Source organism: Nuphar pumila, chromosome 2 (genome assembly GCF_984573655.1).
Source record: "Nuphar pumila chromosome 2, dmNupPumi1.hap1.1, whole genome shotgun sequence".
Taxonomy (NCBI): domain Eukaryota; kingdom Viridiplantae; phylum Streptophyta; class Magnoliopsida; order Nymphaeales; family Nymphaeaceae; genus Nuphar; species Nuphar pumila.
Window position 1 is genome coordinate 21,653,291 of NC_143250.1, and position 22,688 is coordinate 21,675,978.

General features: G+C 36.7%; 1 protein-coding gene across 1 annotated transcript in view; it reads left to right on the plus strand.

Annotated features, from left to right (window-relative positions):
• Nucleotides 1-964: 964 nt before the first annotated feature.
• LOC149844999 (puromycin-sensitive aminopeptidase-like) overlaps nt 965-22,688 on the plus strand; it is an 84,072-nt gene continuing 62,348 nt past the window's right edge. Inside the window, exons 1-3 of the mRNA XM_089986727.1 lie at nt 965-1,167; nt 5,101-5,181; nt 5,345-5,386. Coding sequence (XP_089842853.1) covers nt 1,087-1,167; nt 5,101-5,181; nt 5,345-5,386 — 204 coding nt within the window. The 5' untranslated portion in view covers nt 965-1,086. The remainder of the gene's footprint in view (nt 1,168-5,100; nt 5,182-5,344; nt 5,387-22,688) is intronic.

Here is a 22,688-nt window from a genome sequence, read left to right on the forward strand (position 1 = left end):
GCCGTAGCGTGGAAGCTGCTCTAAGGCCATAATCACTTCCCCATATGCTTGATGAAGAGGGAACGATTGACCATGGTCTCGAAGCAGCTGGTATGCTTCTTTAGAATTGAACTCCTTAGATCCAGTCCACTCCAGCTTGTTGGGGCCAGGATCATGTGCCATCACATGGCACACTTTGATTGTGCCGCTGCACCTGATGCCCTTCCGACCCGCTTTAAACCCTAACAAACATTACAAATTTACAATGCAACAATGATTATAATTCATTTCTCGTTTTCTTTTTTTTTTTGAGAAATAATTCATTTCTCGTTTTCAAGAAGAGAAAGGTAAATTAAGTGTGTACCAACCATAAGTGGTAAAATACCACAACAGAAGCGCCCTCTAAGTGATTAATTAACCTGTGAAACCTAAAAAGACTTCCAAAATTAGCTTTAAATCAAATTTCCTCCACAGCCAATAAGAAAAAAAGCAAGGATAACTTGATGATTATGTAAAGGTCAAAATCAAAGAGCAAGAGCAGGCCACGTGTATAAAATCACAGATCAGCCAGGAAATTAACATAACATTTGACAGTAACGTGTCAAAAAAACCCTCCAACTTTTAAAATGGCACACAAATCATCTAATGGCTTATTTTCAATATGCTTTACATCGTAACCACATATCATTCGCCAAAGAAAGCAAGTGCATCTACGTTTGTGCACACCCTTTATTGGTCTCTCTCTCTCTCATTCGTATTTATCACCAATTCACCGTCTACATTTCTGTGATCAGGCGTCCATTGTCCTCTCTGTCTCTCTCATTCATATCATCAAGGTAATCACGATTATCAATCCCTCTTAAGTTTGCCTCTTTTTACCTCTTATATTTGTCTTTTTTAAGAAATCTCCCCACCACATTCACATACGTGTTTATATCGATCGCCTTATCTTCCTCTGTGAAACATTTTGAGTTTTCTCCGAGTTTAATTGATGTTGCAATCAAAATATTCGATTTTTTTCGACTTGCGTTCCACTTTTCCTGAAGTGGGTAATCGTTATTATCGGTGATATCTTCGTCATGATCATATTTATAGGGGTTTGAGTAGATGTCTCGGATGGTTCTGCCGCATCGAGGCTCGGGTTTGTTGGCAGAGAAGAATGTTTGGGGCTTAATCTCTTCGTTTCATGTGATTATTTCGTTGCGCCAATTTTTTGCTTCGATATGACATTGGATTGAATCGTGTTCTGTAAGATTTTGTTGGTTTTTCTTGTTGTGATGGAGGACGACGACGCAGGTTTTTTGGTTTTGTTCTCTGTTTTCGATATCAGGTGACGAAAGGTTGTTGTTTGTATACTTCCCATTTTCTGTTTTGGTGAGATTGGATGGAATGCATGTGATCTTCCTGTTTTCTCCTGGTTCTTTTCATTTTTTATTTTCTTTTCGTTTTTTTCCATGTGAAAGATCCTATTTTTGCCCCTAAGTTACCTGAATAGAGGTGTCTGGAAATTGGATGTTGGTTGGGCATTTAGTTTTCGTTGGTGCCTAGGCATGATTAACGGATTCTCTATGTTAGGCATTGATCCATGATCAAGAAAAGAGTGTTGCAAGCGTGGCCCCTAGCAGAGCGTACTCTGTATTGGGGCTTTGCCTATCTGGCAATACATGGTACTGGTGACTTTTCTGTAGTGTGGGATTTTCATCAAGTTGGAACCATTTGGTCCTAGCAGTCTTGGATGTGAATGAGGTCACCTTTTTCATAAAAAGCCTGAGCTTTAGGTGAGTTGGATGGTGTTGGTTAAGGTCAACCATGCTTTATTGACTCAGTGAGTTGGTGATCTTGACTTTATTGGTCATCTATGGGTCAATCTGCATTGTGTTTATACTTGATGAAGTTTAAGATATGATGGCTGTGATGATGTTTTCTTCAATACTTATGTTCATGTGCTTTATGTACATTAAATCGTGTGGACATTTGGTTGGTGCTTCACTAATTCCACATTGTCACGATTTTCATTTAGTTTTGTAATATCGGGTTTGGCCATGATTTGCCTGCTTACATTGGTTCTGCTAATTTTTTGCAAACACCATCTTTATCAATGGTATAATTGAGTCTGGGCATTATCAGAGTGTGATTGTGTTAACTACATACTTTTAACCTTGTCAATATTGCTCAATCACCTGGTCCTTCATTAGATGATCATATGGACTCCAACGTTGCATCACTCCATTAAATGTGTGATTCCCCTATTTATTCATTAGAAGTGAAGAAGCTGGAAATAATAGGACCCTCTTTGAATGGTTAGGATGAACCTAGATTGTTGTTGCTTTTATGGTTTAGGCTTACTTAACAATTTGACCAGCCTGAGAGCCTGAGAGTGATCATATTCTATCCTTCTTTAAATTTAGTTGCTTTGTGTGGTTATAAAATTACAACCATATTAAATTTATTCTAGGTGAGCTAGGTTTATCTGCGCAACTGCATGCATAAGTTGGCTAAATTGTTGTCTGCCTGATCCTGGCTTGCCAACTAAATGGTATGGACATGCCTACAGGTTAGGCCACAAAAGGTGAAACCTGTTAGGCCTATCAGACCATATTAAACTCGACTTGGTTGCACTTTTAGCATAACAACTAAGGTCCTAGTGTGTTTAAAGGCTTGAACCATTCCATCCTTTCATCATCAATCCATATCATAGAGTTGGATATATCAGTCTTCCTTCTCCCTCATTTGTATCCAATGTCAAAACCTGTTTAGCCTAACAATTTTCTTATATTGTATTTATGGTCTCCCTCCAAGCTTTGACAGAAACTTGCTCATTTAACATGTATCAGATCAATATTTCATACCATTGTTGTGTCAAGTAGGTGTAAAATGTCCAAACTAAGGCTTCACCTTATTTTTTGCTTTTACTGCCACTGCACATCCTGTAATGAGTTCATTCCTGGTCATATCACTTTTATTGATTCCCATATCTTGCTTAATGCATGTGCTTTCTCTTCTTGTGGAAACTCAATTGTCCAAACACCTGAATTTACTATGATCTTATAGAAACTCCTATCTAATCAAGGAGCCACTCATGTATCATATTTGTTGTCTCTACTTTATCTATCCAATGCTATCATACTTACTGCTTTGTTATGTACTGGGGCTTAAATATTAAAATTTATGTTGTTGTTGCACTAGATAGACACTTGTATATTTTAGTCAGTATCCTCTTCACTTTCTCTCCAGCTTTCCCATTGAACTTGCACTTCCTGTATTTTCTCATGACTTTAATTTATAAGATTTGACAAAAATTTCATGGCCAGTTGCCACCACATGCCACTTTTCCCTCTATGCTTGGGACTGACGTTAGTAGGGTTAGTTGCACAATGATGAAAAACTTCAGCCTAGATTCACTCCAAGTTGATTGGTTGGGCTAGTTCCATCCTATCCTATTTTTACCCTTTCAATTAACTCATCCATGAAGAGATAATCATACTATTGTCTATGTTACATGCTGTTTGCAAACTCGCTAGGTTGGCTTGAATCACCCATCTGCCAAGCGAAATTTCATGGACAAATCATGTTAGTTTACAGATTGCCAAAAACTTGGCAAGTCTTGTTGACTCGACTGAGTTATCAGTTGATTTACCTACTTACAGGGACAGTTAGTGATTGAATTCCATTATGTGATTAAACAATATATCCATTAGCTTTAGGTTTTAAGGGTTTGGCTTTTATAGAATTATGTTCTTGTAGATTATAGTTAGCAGCTTGTTTCTACCACTATATTGCATACTTGTAGTTTTAGGCGTAGTTTTGTTGTCTTTAAGTGTGAAAACTTCTTCTTTTGATTTTTGAAAGTGCTCTATATTTTCGTTTATTAAAATTGTGTTGATCTTTCAGATTCTGAAATTTCTTATTCCCTTTACTTGCTTAGCTGTCTGTTCAAGCTCCATCTGCGGTCTTCCTCATTTGTTTGCTACTAAGCTTTCTCAATTACTCATTCTGCCCTTTCTTAGTCCATTATCTACCTTTTCCTCTGTTACCTTGTCACAATAACAAAAATGAATGAACACAAAAGCTGTTCTAGAGATGGAAGGTTTTGTTTGATTCAATTGGTCTTTCCTTCACTTGCTTAGAACCATGACAAGTTCCATCCACCTCTTTCTCTGCATGGAAACTTCACTTTATTTTGAAAGATCTTAATCTACTTCCTTTAGTATGTATTATACAATACTGTAGAAGTCGTTCTCTTTTGTTTTATTTGATGCAGTCTTGAATGATTTGGCAAGTCATTGATCCTTAAAGAAGGGCCAGAGGAGCAGTGACGAACCAATCTATTTGTTCTCATAATATATGAGAACAAGAAGCATGCCAGCCATTTGTCAATCTATAAATGGAATGTGGATCTTCATTCTGAACTCTGATACTTATTCTCAGAAATTCCCCAAGTAACAACTCCTTTGGAGAGTGTGCAAATCTTGTTTTGATTTGGTTATTTTTTCACCTAGATTTGGAAATTTGGTACTCCTGCAGCAGTACTTTTTACAGTGTTTGGAACTTTATGGCCATATTTCTGTTGCTTTACTGTAATTTAGTTAATATGCCTATATTCAACTTAGTGTTGAGGAAAGAGAAAAAGCAAAAAATGTTGGATAAGGATGACACTAAAATGTCATCTATCTAAAATGAAAAAACAAACATTGAGATTAGTATCCCAAGAGTGCATTGGTATTGCAATAGATTATACATGCATAATGGAATTTTGGTGATGTATCTATGGTTTGTATAATAGATTATACATGCAAAGAGGTCGGGGTAGGCCTAGGAAGACATGGATGGAGGTGATAGGAAAGGATATGAATGCTTTGAACCTCACCGAGGACATGGCATTGGATAGAAATGAATGGAGGAGAAGGATTCATGTGGAAGACCCAGAATGATTTTCTTTGTTGGTTCATATCGCCGACCCCAATTGTTTTGGGATGAAGGCGTAGTTGTTGTTGTTGTTGTTTGTATCTATGGTTTGTATTTTCAACTAGTGCGCTTTTTCATTCTTTTGTTATTTTACAATGATTGTCAAGAATTAATTCCCTTGGGTATTTTATTGTTTTTCTTTTTAATTTTTTATAGATTCGCGCTACACAACGTGGTAGTTTTGTACGCAAATCAGTAAGAAATCTTCATAACTGTTGGTTTAGCAGCATAAAGGAGGTGAAATGTCATTATGAATAATCTTTCATTTTTTCACTTTCTACATTCCAAAGGAGTTTTCGTAATATTTGAAGGTTATATAAATCATGAATTTTAATTTTGATGCCCGTCATATGGTTATTTGACTTATTTCCATTAGTGCTCATTGAGGATTTGTGTGCAGGCCACACATTGGAAAAGAAGCCAGTTCATATTCCCATTAGCTGTAAGTTGAACCAGGCAATCTTGTTCTCCATTTTCTTTTCTTTTTTTATGTCTCAAGTGGTAGTGGCATACTGATACTATATGGCAGTTGGACATGGACAATCCAATTTAAATAAAATATATAGTTCTTTTAATTTCTTTTGAATCCAGATTTTCCTGCTATCTGATGTTGCTGAAATTGATGATTTAAATACTGTCATCTAGAATATTACAAGTTTGAACCATTATAATTGGGATGGCAGCTGATGCCCGGTTTTCAACTAGACGGTATATCAAAAATTTCTAGGCAACATTAAGATTTCACATTTGGCCTGCCATTCAAATGCTAACTATCTTAATTTTAAACTGTGACAAGTTAGACTAAAGGTTTTATATTTGTATGTGCTTCTAGCCTTGATTGAAAAGCAATTTCTATGTTTGAGGCTTATAAATTTAATGTTTCATATCAATATTAGCATTTAGCTTGGATATTCTTGTAGTTCAAAATTTGGTTGAGTTCATTATGTTTAGATTGTTAACATTTATGAATTCCTTTTCCTGTTTTATCACCGAGGACATGGCATTGGATAGAAATGATTGGAGGAGAAGGATTCATGTGGAAGACCCAGAATGATTTTCTTTTTTGGTTCATATCGCCGACCCCAATTGTTTTGGGATGAAGGCGTAGTTGTTGTTGTTGAAAATTTACTTTTCATCTTGTATAGGAAGTTCTTAAACTGCATATGGTATTGTAGCACGAGCTTTATGTATTCTCATGTAATTCCATTTCAAGAAGATTGTAATGAGTCATCAAAGTAAGCTACTTGATGCTACTAGAAGACCAAGTTCCCACCATTTAAAAATTTGGGGTTAGGTTCAATCCCCTCTATCAACAAGTTTTCACACAGCTGCTGTTGCATAATTACTCTTGTGATTGACAACATACAAATCCCTTCTTTTCTTTTATGTAGTGCAGTAACAAAGAACAAATGCTGGAACAATTGCTGTATTTTTTTTGGTGATGTCCCCTCATTAGACATTACATTTGGAATGAGAAACAAATAGACTTCTTGAGTATGTGTAACAACCCCAACTCATTCTCGTGAAAAGAGGGATTTTTTTTTGTTTTTTTTTAAACAATTGCGGAAACCAAAACCCAAGGATCCGGGGTCTCACATACTTAACAACTTCTAAACCACAAGTGATCTTACATTGATCAACCAATGAATAACCAATTTTATTAATCAATAAATGAATGTCATAAAACAAGAATAAAATAAAGAATGTAACACATAGCTACACTGTCAAGAATATCAGAAACAAGTCACGCGATCTTGCAGGCTCCATGTGGCAGTCATCCCCGTTTGAACCTAGAGAGGAACCCGTACCTTGGATCGAAAACGGAAAAAGACTGAAAAATATTCGTTGGATGATCGGAACGAAAGGTGATCCTCCTTTCCTCCTTCTTTCCTTTTTCTTTCTTTCTCTCCCACGAGTTTCCCTCTCTCCTCTCTCTCTCTCTCTATAGAATAACAATTCTAGATGGAGAGGAAAACTCAGCTCTTATATAAGTTTTTTCTAGATTTTTTTTCTACTTTATCTTTTTTTTGTATTATTTAATTAATGGGCTCCTCTAGAGAGTGATGCCGCTCTAGAGTCTACAACTCTATCTCCCTTTAACCACCTCTCTTTTTAACTACCTTTCTTATCTATTATTTTATTTATTTATTTATTTATCTCTAACAACATTTGGGTCTTTCTAGAGGGTGATGCCCCCCCTAGAATCCCCTCATAATGGTTTGAGTTCCACAAATGTAAAACTACACCATATCCAAAATAAAAATTTCGAAATTTATTAATTTATATTAATCATTTAATTATTAAATAATAAATTTTAAGAATGTTCCGGAGGGTGTCTCTCCCCTTCTAAGAGTCTTCTTAACATGGAATTTTACCTGGTTTAACTTTTTAATTGAATTTAAATCTTTAAATTGTTTGGACTTGGATTTCAGATCTGGATCCAAGATTCAAATCTATATGGATCTCAACTTGGATCAGATCTTAGTTAATATGGGTCTTGGATTGGGTCTAGATCCATATCAACTCGGATCAAACAGATCAGATCAGATCCGATTCAATCCAGAAAATGATAAAAATAGAGGCGGATCATTTTTGAAAAACACGATTTTCGGGCCAACCATAACCCGATTTCAGAAAAACAAAATATCAATGTTCTCAAAATTACGAGACGCATCTAACGGTGTACTTACTTGATTTTTGCCTCTGAATTTAACCTAAATTTTGCTTGATTTTAAAGGTTAAAAAAAAAAAAATTTACAAATATTAATTGACCCATTTTGGTCTTGTCAATGGGTCTTGGGCCATGCCCAGACTCATCTGACATCGTCTAAAAACAAAGATTTCTATTAACTTACAAAATACTTAGCCAAAAATTTAGAATTTCAAAACTTAAAACCATGGAAAAACACACGATATTACATCTCTACCCCTTTAAAAGAATTTCGTCCACAAAATTATAACATATTGAATAAATGTAGGTAGTGGTCATGCATATCGGCCTCGGGCTCCCAGATGCACTAGTCCAGTCCATGATGCCGCCAACGCACCCTCACAAACGGGATCGTTCTACTACGCATTGTTCTCTCCTAGTGATCCACAATCTTCACCGGCCTTTCTTTTGTCGTCAAGTCAGACTGTACCTCAACCACCTCGTAGTGGATCACGTGTGAGGGGTCATGCATATACTTCCTCAATATCGAGACGTGGAAGACATTATGAATCTAGGAAAACTTAGGAGGAAGCACCACACAGTAACTTGACTCACCAATGCGCTTGAGGATCTCGAAAGGTCAAACATGAGGGCTCAAATTCTCCTTATTCTCGAACCATAACACACTCTTCTTAGGCAAGATCCGAACAAACATGTGATTGCCCCACGAAAAAACTGAGCTCTCTACGCCGTGGATCGACGTAGCTCTTGTGCTTGTTCTGCACCGCGGCCAACTTCTGCCGGATCAACCGCACCTGGTCCGAGTACTGTTGGATGGCCTCTGAAAACTCCACTGCTCTCACTCCAACCTCATCCCAGCATACCAGAGATCTGCATGGTCTGCCATATAAAGCTTCGTACGAGTTCATACCAATACTGGCATGGTAACTGTTGTTGTACTAAAACTCCGCAAGCTTCACATGCCTATCCTACTCCCTTGCTCAATCCAGCGCGCATGCTTTAAGCATATCCTCGAGCGTTTATGAGTGAAACACTGTGCAGAACTTTAACATGATACCAAGGGCCTTCTACAACTGACACTAGAAATGAGATGTGAAGCGAGGGTATCGGTCTGACACGATCGAACGTGGCATCCCGTGAAGTCGGACAATCTCATCAACGTACAAATTTGTTAAACTCTCCAAACTGTGACTAATCCTGATCTGCAGAAAATGGGCATTTTTCGTCAACCAGTCCACTATCACCCTGACGACATTGTGCTGACGACGGGTCCTCAGCAAACCCACGATGAATTCCATCGAGATGTCGTCTCAGTTCCATTCTGCAATGTCTAGCGGCTGAAGAAGTCTACCAGGTCTTTGATGCTCGATCTTCACTTGCTGACAGGTGAGGCACTGAAACACAAACTCTGCAATATCTCGCTTCATCCCATTCCACCAATAAGTTCACTGGAGATCCTTGAACATCTTGGTAGAACCAGGGTGAACATAATACTTAGACCAGTGGGGCTCACTCATCAACTCCTCCTGTAGTGCCTTCAGAACCCACCATCGGTCTGCAAACATGATGGTCCCGTCCTCCTCACTGCGAAATTGCGCATAAGGCTTCTGGGCACTTATGCACAATCCTCGAAGTTCGGATCGGCCGACTGAAGCTCCTCGATACGGTGTATGATCTCAGGCCGCGCCTGCATCCCAGTATAAAGGATGCGTTCGAAATCGTCTGCAAACGGCTGCCATCTGACAAATTCCTCTATCAAGTCTCAATTGCACCCGATTAGGCTGGCTACCGTGACTGATGTCTTCCTGCTCAGCGCATCTGCCACCACATTCGCCTTACCAGGGTGGAAGGCGATGGAGAACTCATAGTCCTTGAGGAGCTCCAACCACTTGTGCTGCCTCAAATTCAAATCACGCTGCCTAAAAATGTACTTGAGGCTTTTGTGATAAAAAGGACCTCGAACTGCTCCCCATACAGGTAGTGACACCAGATCTTCAATGCGAAGACAATTGCTACTAACTCAAAGTCGTGCGTCGGGTAGTTCTTCTCGTGTACCTTCAATTGTCGAGAAGCATACGTGATGACCTTCCCGTGCTGCATCACGACACAACCTAGTCCGGTACCCGAAGCATCAATGTACACTAAAAGTCCTGTATGAATCGACGATTGTAGCACGCCAATCCTAAGAAACTCATGATCTCTGAAACCGTCGGCTGCTCCCTAGACAATACTGCCTCCACCTTAGCTGGATCAACCTCCACGCCTTTCTCTGAGATCACGTGGCCGAGGAACATCACCCTGTCAAGCCAAAACTCACACTTCGAGAACTTAGCATACAACTTATGTTCTCTCGGTGTCTGCAACACGATTTGCAAATGCTCTCGATATTCCGCTACGCTCCCATAATATATTGGAATGTCAACGATAAACATAATGACAAACGAATCCAGCCACAAACTAAAGACCCGATTCATCAAATCCAAAAATGTTGCAGGGGCATTGGTGAGTCCAAAAGACATCACCAAGAACTCATAATGCCCGTATTTGAACCTGAACGCAGTCTTCGGAACATCCTCTGCTTTGACCCGCAGTTGATGGTACCCAAAACGAAGATCGATCTTGGAGAACACCTTCGCCTTCCTAGGCAAAGGAAACTTGTTCTTCACGGTTACCTGATTCAGCATGCGGTAGTCTATGTAGAGTTGCATTGACCTATCCTTCTTCTTGACAAAGAGAACATGTGCAACTCAAGTGAACACACTCGGCCTGATAAAGCTCTTGTCAAGAAGTTCCTGCAGTTGCCTCTTCAGCTTTGCAGCGCCATGCGATACGACACGTTCAAAACTGGTGCCGTGCCAGGCACTAGCTCGATCGAGAACTCGATTTTCTTGTGAGGCGGCAAACTCGGCAAGTCCTCGAGAAAGACGTTCGGAAACTCACGAACCATGTCCAACTGCTTCAAAGGTGTCGCCTGACTCTTTGTGGCGAACACGCTAGCCAAGAACACCATATAACTCTGCTTGTAATGCTTGGAGATCTTTAAAGTCGAGACGATGTTCACCTTACTCACAGGCCTAGTCGCCTGGAACACCAGCCCAGACAAGTCGGGGCGTTCTAACAAAACCTTCTTTTCTTGACACTGAAGGGTAGCATTGTGTCTGGATAACCAGTCCATACCAAGAATGACGTCGTAGAAGGTTATGTCCAGTATGATCAGGTTGACAGACAACTCATGCCCCTCGATGACCACTCGAACTGCAGGAAGATACTTCCCACAACGAGTAGACACACCCATCGGAGACATCACATCGAGAGCCTTCTCTAGGTTAGACAGAACGAGGTCAAGCAAACCCGCAAAAGAAAACGAAATTAACGAATGGGTACCCCCGAATCGAACATCATTTATTAAAAAGTTTGTATCCTGGTCAAACCTACCCCTTAGGATTGATCCCCACAAAAATCACAATCATACAATTACATTGAATTTTAATTCACAAATAAGAAATTAAATCAAATTATCTCTACGGTCAATAACATAGAAATTTAACAATTTCACAACAGTAAGGATAAATGTACAAATTAGCTCTTACCAATGATGGAGACTGCTTCTGAAGTATGAGTCGTGACTTTTTGATAGAGGTTCTGACAAATCTAACAGGGTTCAAATACCAACCTTGTCTTACACAAAGACAATTTGGTATATAAAAAATGGTTCAATGCAAGATTTTGTGGTCTGGCTCTGATACCAACTCTCTAACGACCCCAATTTATCCTCATGAAAAGTGATTTTTTTTTATTATTAACTAATTTAGGATCTATTTAGAACACCTATCCAAGTAGAGTTCTACTCCATATAGAATTCTACCTTAGCAAATGAATAAAATTTTAAAATTTAATTAATTAATATTTTTATTAATTATTTAATATTAAATTATTAAATAATTAATTTTTAGAATATTCTAGATGGTGTCTCTCCCTCTGGAAGTCCTCTCGACGTGGAATTTTACTCAATTTAACATTTTAATTGAATTTAAAGCTTTAAATTGGTTGGACTTGAATTTCGGATCTGGATCCAAAATCTAAATACATATCCAAAATCCATATGGATCCCAACCTGGACTAGATCCTAGTTAATATGGGTCTTGGACTGTGTTCAGATCCATATCAACTCAGATCAAACGGATTGGATCCGATCCAATCCAATCCAATCCAAACAATGATGAAAATAGAGGTGGATCATTTTTTAAAAACGCGATTTTCGGGCCAACCGTAACCCGATTTCAGAAAAACAAAATATCAATGTTCTCAGAATTATGAGGTGCATCCAACGGTATACTTACCTGATTTTCGCCTTCGAATTTAACCTAAATTTCACTTAATTTTTGCTTGATTTTAAAGGTTAAAAACAAAAAGTTTTACAAACATTAATTGCCGGCTACACCCAGACTCGACTGATGTCATCTAAAAACGAAGATTTCTATCAACTTACAAAATACTTGGCCAAAATTTCAGAATTTCAAAACTTAAAATCATGGAAAGACACATATTACGGGAAGACATAAGGGTTGCCATGGGATTCACCATGTGATCTCATCTCAAATACATCTAGACATGTACTAATTTCTTTGTTAGGAAGAGTTAATCATGAGGATTAGGATCCTTTCTACTATAACATTGTTTGATTTTCACTGTCTTTTTTTTGCTACTATAATATTATCTTCTATAGAGCAGTAAAATGGCAATGCCATTCTCACATGTTCAATGAACAACTAATTATCGATAGAACCTTTCGAATCCATATGCTTTAACGACCTTCCATTGGCTATCAAGCTACATCTATGATGCCTGACTTCTTAATTTTTAACTTTCTGAAAGTTAATTTGCACAAACTGATTTAGAACAGCGGCAATACCTTTGCGTAAAAATGGGAGATAATTTCAGGCTGTGTCATGAAGCCTGTTGTGAAGACTGAAGACCTGACTAGGAAAACAAACATGTTGTTCAAGCCAATTTAGTAATTAACTTGTTTAAATGATGTATTATGGGTTAAGACATGTCTACTTTTAGTCACACTTTGGTCCACAAGGGAAACTCTTTTGGAACGTACATTTTTTCTATAGAGCAGTAAAATGGCAATGCCATTCTCACATGTTAAATTAACAGCTAATTATCGATTGAACATTTAGAATCCATATGCTTTAACCACCTGCCATAGGCTATCAATCTACATCCATGATGCATGACTTCTTAATGTATAACTTTCTGAAATTTAATTTCCACAAACTGATTTAGAGCAGTGGCAATAGCTTTGCATGAAATTGTGAGATAAATTCAGGCTGTATCATGAAGCCTATTGTGAAGACCGAAGACTTGACTAAGAAAAGAAACATGTTGTATGCCCATGTAATGAAATAGCAGAAAATGAAAAAACCATGCCACTAAAGACTTACAAGATCACAATCACAAAAGTGCACAAGCACAAACCAATGCCCCTAAGGGCTTACAAGATCACAATCACAATGTGCACAAGCACAAATCCACCGTGGGACAATACAATAGCCAACAACACAAACACTAAGGGCATATAAGACATCAAAAAACTAAATAGAAAAACACAAAACATAAAAAATATTCATCTTTATTGAGCAAAAATGCTTAAGAGAAGCATTAAGAAAAATGTGGACAAGTAGTCTCATTATATACAAAAAGACCCGAGGCCTAAAGCCATTGGGCGCTCCCATAGGAGTCATTGGGAGCTCCCAACGGTAATAAATGTGACCGTTGGGGCTCCCAACGACTCTATGATACAATGCAATAAAGGAAAAATAAAAAATAAAATAAGAAAAGACGAAAAACAAAACTGTCCTTAGTGCACATCTATTAAAAAAAGACAAAAATACCCCTAGAGGGTATATATATATATATATTGTAGAATGATAGGCCAGTGCAGTAGAGAGAGAGAGAGAGAGAGAGAGAGAGAGAGAGAGAGAGAGAGAGAGAGTCGTACTTCTTATTCAGAAATTATGTCTAATCTACTATTTAAGTAGTGATTAGCTTAAAGGAAAAAATTGTAGTTAGGTCTATTATTTATTGTAAAATATAATAAACCACCTTAAGCATGGATAAAACTCTAATTGGTCGACTTATCTTAACACTCCCCCTCAAGCTGGAGCATAGATATCAATCATGCTCAGCTTGTCTCAACATTTTGAGAAGCTGGGCCTGGCAAGAGGCTTTGTAAAAATATCTGCAACTTGATCCTCAGAGATTACATGCTTAGTAGAGATATGTCCAGCTTGAGCCATATCTCGTATGCAGTGACAGTCAACTTCAATATGTTTTGTTCTCATGAAATACCAGATTATTTGCTATATATGTAGCTGCCTTGTTATCTCACATCATCACCATAGGAGATAGGACCTTCACTTGAAGACGAGTCAGCACTGTTCGAACCCACATTAATTCAGCTGCGGTTTGGGCCATAGCTCTATATTCTGATTCAGCACTTGACCTAGCCACCACAGTTTGCTTCTTGCTTCTCCAGGAGACTAAGTTACCTCCCACAAATACACATAATCCTGTGGTAGATTTTCTATCCTCTACAGACCCAGCATAATCAGCATCGGAATACGTGATTACCTCCAGAGTGCCTCCTTTCTTGAATAACAACCCTTTTCCAAGAGAGGATTTTAAGTACCTAAGTATCATCATTATAGCATTCCAATGTACCTAAGTCAGTTTGTCCATGAATTGGCTAACCTTGCTTACAGCCAGAGCGATATCAGGTCTAGTGACTGTCACATAAAGTAACTTTCCTACCAATGAGCGATAGCTCTTGCTATCAACAGGTTTTGACCCCTCATCCAACAAATGAACTTTGCTCTCCATGAGAATATTTGCTGGTTTAGCTCCCAACATTCCTGTTTCTTTTAGTAAATCAAGAACATACTTCTGTTGTGACAGAACCACACCCTCACTGCCCCTGGCCACTTCTATGCCCAGAAAATATCCAAGGGACCCAAGGTCTTTAGTAACAAAATGTTTTTGAAGATGAGCCTTTGTAGCTGCAATATCATTCATGTTATCTCCTGGAAGGATGATGTCATCCACATATACCATCATAACAACTATACCTGAGTTAGTTTTTTAATGAATAATGTGTGATCTGACGCTGATCTATTAAAACCAAACTTTGACATCACCTCAAACAACTTTTGAAACGATGCCTGAGGACTTTGCTTTAGATCATATATCGCCTTTCTTAAACTACACACCTTTTGACACTCCCCCTCAACCTCGAACGCAGGAGGTTCCAATATGAAGCAGGAACATTGGATTGAATCATAAGAGTGCGTGCTATGTCAAGGAGATGCCTATGTTTTCGTTTAGCCACCCCATTTTGTTGAGAGGTTTAGGCACAGGAGGTTTGAGGTTGAATTCCATGATCCCGGTAAAATTGCAATAGACTTGTGGTTTTAAACTCAAGAGCATTGTCAGTACGAATAATCTTAACAACTGAATCAAACTAAGTTTTTATTTCAATGACCAAAGATTTTAGAATATTAGGAACTTCATATCTTTCTTTTATTAAGAACACCCAAGACAACTTAGAAAAATCATCGACAATGACAAGATAATAACGACATTGGGTGTCTGACTCTGACTAGAAGGAAACGAACTTTGATGATGCTTGCCCAACTGACATGCTTCACACTGGAATGATGTAGTAGGCGGAATTTGAGGAATGACACGACGAAGCTTCGACAATGAAGGATGCCCGATACGACGATGCCACTGAACAGGACTTGAGGATGAATCGACTGCAACATAACTGTTTACCACATGGTGATGTAGATAGTAGACTCCATTTTCTTCATAGCCTCCACCAATCTTCTTCCCCGTCAGCAAATCCTGAAAATGACAACACAGGGTCAAATATCACCTTACAATTTAGCTCTTTTGTAAGACAACTCACTGAGAGTAAACTTTGAGGAAATAAAGGATCATGAAGGATACTTTTCAACTACAAAGAAAAGGATATAGAGACATTTCCCTGATCGATAACTGGGGAGGAACTCCCATCAGCTAATGAGACTCCCCGATGTGCAATAATAGCCTTTAGATCTGAAATTTTTTGAGAGTTTCCACATAGATGTCTAAATGCACCAGAGTCAATAATCCACTTACTATCATTGGAAGAAAGATGGTCTTCGACAGAGTAGGCCACACCAGCTATAGGAGAAGAAGAACTTGAAGGACGATGAGAGACCATCTCTTCATATTCTGCACGGCTAAGAGTGATAGATTCACTAGGAGAATTGGTTTCATGCTCCACCTCCAGTTTTGTAGTATTAACTTTTGGAGCATTTTGCTTCAACGAAGAGAATGCAGGCCGTCCATGTTTGTCCCAGCACCGATCTTCTAAATGTCCTTATTTTCCACAATAGGTACATTGGAGTTTACCTCTACCTCCCATACCTCTTCCACGACCTCTGCCTCTAACATTTATAGGATTTCCTCGTCCATAACTAGATGGAACCACCAAAACAGATGACTGAGATACAGGTTGAGATTGTGGAAGAGAGATGGCAAGTCCACTCAACCGATTGTATGCATCAACAAGAGTAGGAACATCAGACCTGGTTAACATTTAGACTTCTGATGATAGGCCTGTAAGGAACCGAGCAACCATAGTTTGTTCTTGATGGTCCTTCTGTATTGAGCAACACAGAGGTCTGTGAGCATTCAGTCTCTCAAAGGCAGCCTTAACAGATGCATAGTACTGGGATAAGGTCTGATCACCCTGCTGTAAATTATATATCTCCTGTTCAACTTAGAGAATACGACTCACATTCGTGTCTTGAGAATATGTATCTCTAAGATTATCCCACATCTGTTTAGCAATATTATAATAAATTTAGCCATCCACAATATGTGGTTCAATACTATTCATGATTCATGACATAACAATGTCATTATCTTCTTCCCAAGTAGTATATTTTCCAATTTTATCATTTGGCTCGGATTCCAATAAAATATGCTTTCTACGATGTCCAGACACCGACATCATAAACATCCTGGACCACCTTGCATAGTTTGTTTCATTCAGTTTAACAAAAGAACCATATGAGAAAGGATTGGCAAAGGCCTTGTATTCCCCAATAGCCTCATTCTTGTAATCAGATTTGGAAGCTTCACCCATAATGTTTAAACTAAAAGTTACTCAGAACTCAACAAAAAAATTGCTGCTGCACGATACACAGATGGACGGCGGTAATTTTCCTTCACCACGACACCCAGATTTGTATCAAATTGGAAAACAGAAAAGGAACTAATATGTGTTCCCCAAAATGCAGGTTCACACTTCAGATCTGTGTCAGACCTTACACAGATTAAACGCTCAACAACATAACATAGAAGTGTTACTGCAGATCTGTATCAGACCAAAAAAAAAATTTATAACAGCGTCTGCTTCACGCTGTCAGACCATAAACACCAAACACAAACACAGTTAATGCCTGTCGCCCATTCCACGACATCAACGCAATGTGCATACCCACACTCACCAGATCGGGTCGACTGAAAGCCCATTGCTTCGCCACAATTTGTAGATCTGATTACAGATCTGAGTCATGACGTTTGTCAGACTACAGATCTGTACCAAAACAGAACCAACGAATACACCTTACCCGATCGTCAACGTGTGATCTCCCTTCACGCGATCTCAGAATCACTACCTTACCCGATCCTTCTACACGTGATCTCCCGATCCACAGTCACATGATTTTCTTCAAGTAGGATTTGGAGAAGATCTAGAGATCATGTTTCCAAGAGCGTCTGCTCTGATATCATGTAGAATGATAGGCCAGTGCAGTAGAGAGAGAGAGAGAGAGTCGTATTTCTTATTCAGAAATTAGGTCTAATCTACTATTTAAGTAGCGATTAGCCTAAAGGAAAAAATTACAGTTAGTTCCATTATTTATTGTAAAATATAATAAACCACCTTAAGCATGGATAAAACTCTAATTGGTCGACTTATCTTAACATATATATATATATATATATATATATATATATATATATATACATGCACAACTTAACACTCTCCCCAAACTTACGGTGTGATATACCGAAAGTTTTCAAATACAACAAAAATTTAATAGGAAGGATTCAAGTCTTCAAGTGTTTTTAAGGGAAATCTCCATCTTTATCACATAGAGAATTTTGCAAATACAAGTCTTCAAATATCTTTATCAGTGATCATCCCCAAACACCTTCATCGGCTATCTACATCTTCATGATATGATGCATCAAAGATATCCTTTCTCAATCCATCACATCTTTAAGAGCTTGTAAAGAGAATAAGCCAAAAGATTCCAACTACACAAGGAAGATATCCTAACCCAATAGTTATAATTTTTTTAAAACCAATATATTTTAAAACAAGAATAGAATTTTCGAACAAAGTAGTAATAATTTTTAGAAATGTTAGATAATCATTAAGATAGATAAGATGAGTATTCTTCAATGATCAATTTTTATGAAATCAAACCATAATCTTAAAATCAACATATTCTTCAAGAAAATATAACATTGATCATAAGAAAATTTGATCGTTAAAGGACATATGAATCATCATGAAGAGATAAACAATTATGCATAAATAATATCCTAAGCATTTCAAATAAAAATATGCATATAAAATATAACAAGTCAAAAGGAGGCCTCAAGAAAAGAGGAGCTAATTAAATTCATGCATACAATAATATGAACAAGCTAATTAATATAAAACACACACATACATGCATCATGCAATTAAAGCATATTTAATGCACATGAAGCAACAATAAAAAGATAACTATTTTTATCAATAAAATGCATATAACATGCATGGAATTTAATGTAAAGAATCAAGTAGCCTTCAATTACGAACCAAAGTGTCCATCAGTATCAAGTGGACAACACAAGTGTTTACTTAAGGAACCCACTCTCAAAAACCCACAAAGGGGCACACACAAGAATGCTCATAATATAAAGAATAAAATTTTTATTAAACATCACAAGTATGCAAAAATGTTTTAAATTTTTATCCATAAACATCTTCCATACAAAGAAAAACAAGCATTAAAAGTTTAGAAATTTCAATAAGAGATTTTAAAAATCCCACATAACAAAGAGAATGATATTTGCAATCAACATCAATTTACAAAAAATATGAAGAGATTTAAATTCTCACAAATATCAAGAAGTAATATTTTGCAAACTTCGACAATAGTTTGACCACCACAAGCAATCATCTCACTAGGCTTCCAAACTTCAAAAATCAAGTGTATCAGTGACTAGAACAAGAGCATAATCACCATGTCACTAAAGGGCTAAATCATACAAAGGTGAATAAACATTTTTTGTCTACATGTAATGACATTCAAACCAAGTGTATCAATGACTAGAGCAAGAGTATAACAAGAATGTCACTAATGGGCTAAACACACACACACGAAGGTATAGATAAACATCTCTTGTCTATATATAATGACACTCAAAACAAGTGTATCAGCGACTAGATCAAGAGTATAACCAATGGGTGCACATAACTCACCATATTGAAACACATCCTTTGTCTACATATAATGACACTTAAAACATGTGTATCAACGACTATAACAAGAGTATAAAAATGTCACTAATGGGTAAAAAACACACACACGAAGGTATGAATAAACATCTCTTGTCGACATATAATGACACTTAGATAAGAGGCATAATAGAAGAAAACACCCGAGGTAAGAGAGCTTGTAATGAAAACAAGCTAATGTCGCCAAGAACACCAATTTTTAACAATCTTTCGAAACACCATGGTTTCAAAAATAGATAGCCATCACATATACACATAATTATAAGCATCCATAATAAAGTCAATGGCAAAAAACAAATAAGTGATTCAACACACTCACATGACCAGAGATCACATGGCTGTCAGTTAGAGCCAAACTACAAGTTGACAATCTAAACTGATATAAAACGATATGCATACAACTCACCCGAACAAACATCTTTGATTCAATAATATAAGGCCAAAAAATGATGCATCATATAAAAATCTATGTTGAACAACACAAATCCCACAAGAAGCCAATAAATACTCACGAAAATCAATTTTCAAATAAGTGAGTTCATATATAAGAACCAATTTGAAAAAACAAAGTTTCAAATCAAATCCTAATAACGGTAGATGAAAATTTTGAATTTATATAGTGCAATCGTATGCACAATCAAGATGACAATTGATGCAATATCAATATAAGCAAGCTATATAGAGAGCTCAGTTTAGATTACAAGTCTACCATGAGACAATCAATGCCATATAACATTAAAGAGGGCTATATAGAAAATCTAGTACATACACAAGTTACAACTAATCATGGATACTCGTAAAGAGATAAAACAAATTCATGTATATGCAATAATCTAAATAACTTAAAGCCATATATCTTATACAAAAGTTATGCATAGGAACATATTTAAGCATACATGCAAGTGATAGATTAAGGCAGTAAGGGTATACTATAAAAAATTATATTTTATAAATGAAATAAATCAAGTCTTTTAATCAAGAATACACATGTCTACCAAAGATCTAAGTGGACGATCACGTCCATCAATAATGGACTAGTATTAAAGTGAACCATGGGGGGAAACACTTATAACACCTATAAAGAGCAAAGACAAAGAAGTTTCTCATGATTCTCAACTTAATATTTTATTAAAAACTAAGTATGCAACATAATATTTAAATCCCATGCAAAACATGCAAAATAATGCCATGAGACTAAGAAAATAACATAATCATAAGTACTACAAAAAGGATCAACAAAAGAAACACTTAATATCATAACTATTGTCCCACAAAAGGATCATAAAAGACATTTATTAAAGTGAATGACTTTCCATAAAAAGTTATGCTTAATACCTTATGCACGAACAAACAATCTTGTTCATCATGTAAGGCAATCATAAGTGCACAAGGATCAAATATCAATATAAAAATTGTTTATTCATAAGCTAGATCATAATTTTTCACACTTCATATGCTACTTTTAATACACCAAGAGTAACGGCGAAAGTTAAACACAAGTTTAAGCAAAATTTCATAAGATCATACTTGTGAAATAGATACAACACCATTATTCTAAAATATATCAAATTATTTTAAATTACAACTTTTTTTTCAAAAAAAAGAAACAAAACAAAGTTCAATTAAAAGTACGAACATGATTTGACATTTATAATCATGACTTGTTCAAATAAAGCATCTAAATGCCAACAATATATTCTCAAGCGTACAAGATTATATACATATATATCAAATAAAGCATCTAAATGCCAACAATATATTCTCAAGCATACAAGATTATATACATATATATCAAATAAAGCAAGTTTTGAAAAATTAAGATTCAAACATGATTTTAAAAATCATACATATATATAATTTCACAAGATTAAACAAATAAACCTTATAAGATATTTAATAAAAACAAGTCCAACGATAATTTTAAAAAAATTTAAAGTGTTTTTTTAATAAAAATAACATATATATATATATATGTATATATATAATTTTAAAGATAAGGAAAATAAATGCTTCCACATGTATAATGCATGAAATAGATAGCACAAGAAACACTTAAAGATATAAGATACATACCGAGTCAAAATTTCCCTTGAATCCAAGCCACGCAATGATCATGAATCCTTCACGAAGCACGGACTTGAACCAAGGAATCCCAAGACCCAAAAAGAGGTAAAAAGCCAAGAAGAATTTCTTGGCTCTGATACCATGTAATGAAATAACGGAAAATGCAAAAACAATGTAACTAAGGGCTTACAAGATCACAATCACAAAAGTGCACATCGAAAAATGCAAAACAATGCCACTAAGGGCTTATAGTATCACTATCACAAAAGTGCACAAGCACAAACCAATGCCACTAAGGGCTTACAAGATTACAATCACAATGTGCAGAAGCACAAGTCCACTATGGGACAATACAATAGCCAACAAAGGGCAACAACACATGCACTAGGTGCATATAAAACATCATAGAACTAAATAGAAAAACACAAAACATAAAAAATATTCATCTTTATTGAGCATAAATGCTTAAGAGAAGCATTAAGAAAAATGGGGACAAGTAGTCTTATTTTATACAAAGGACTCAAGGCCTAAAGCCATTGGGAGCTCCCAACAGTCATAAATGTGACCGTTGGGGCTCCCAACGACTCGATGGTCCCAATGACCATAAAGCTCCTACAATGCAATAAAGGAAAAATAAAATAAAATAAGAAAAACAAAACAAAACAAAACTGTCGCTAGTGGACAACATCTATTACAAAAAAGACAAAAATACCCCTAGAGAGTATTACCTACTACATTATAAATGACACACACACACACACACATATATATATATATATACAACTTAACAGCCCATTCTGTAATTAACTTGTTTAAATGGATGTATTATGGTGGGTTTAGACATGTCTACTTGTAATGACACTTTGGTCCACAGGGGAAGCTCTTTTGGAACATGCATTTTTTTATAATGGTTGACAAAGTGACCAAGGCCTTAGACCAAGTAATTTTTTCTTATTGTGCCTAACCTTGTATTTAATAAAGCTTTTGTATTCACCCTTGGTTTTCCAAACAACCCAGGGGTTTGTCTCAAACCAAGCACAAAGCGAGGATCCTTTAAACTTGTTATCCCTTTTTTCAACCTGGTACTGTTCATACTTTACTGTTCTCTATTTTAGATAGTGACCTGCATATTGTAAAAAATCCAACTTATCATGATTTAAATTCAAATGATCCTACTTCACTGGGCCTTTGCCCTTTGGCCATTTGGCGACCAGTAAACCCAGACTTGGCCCTGGTGACTGCCTTCACTTCTAGGTACATCAACAATGTGTCTCAAATTTCACTTACTGGGGCTTATATGCCATTTTGAGAGAGAAATCTATCAGTCTTTTAATCTTGTTACCAGGACCAATCATATTTTCACATGGTACCTTA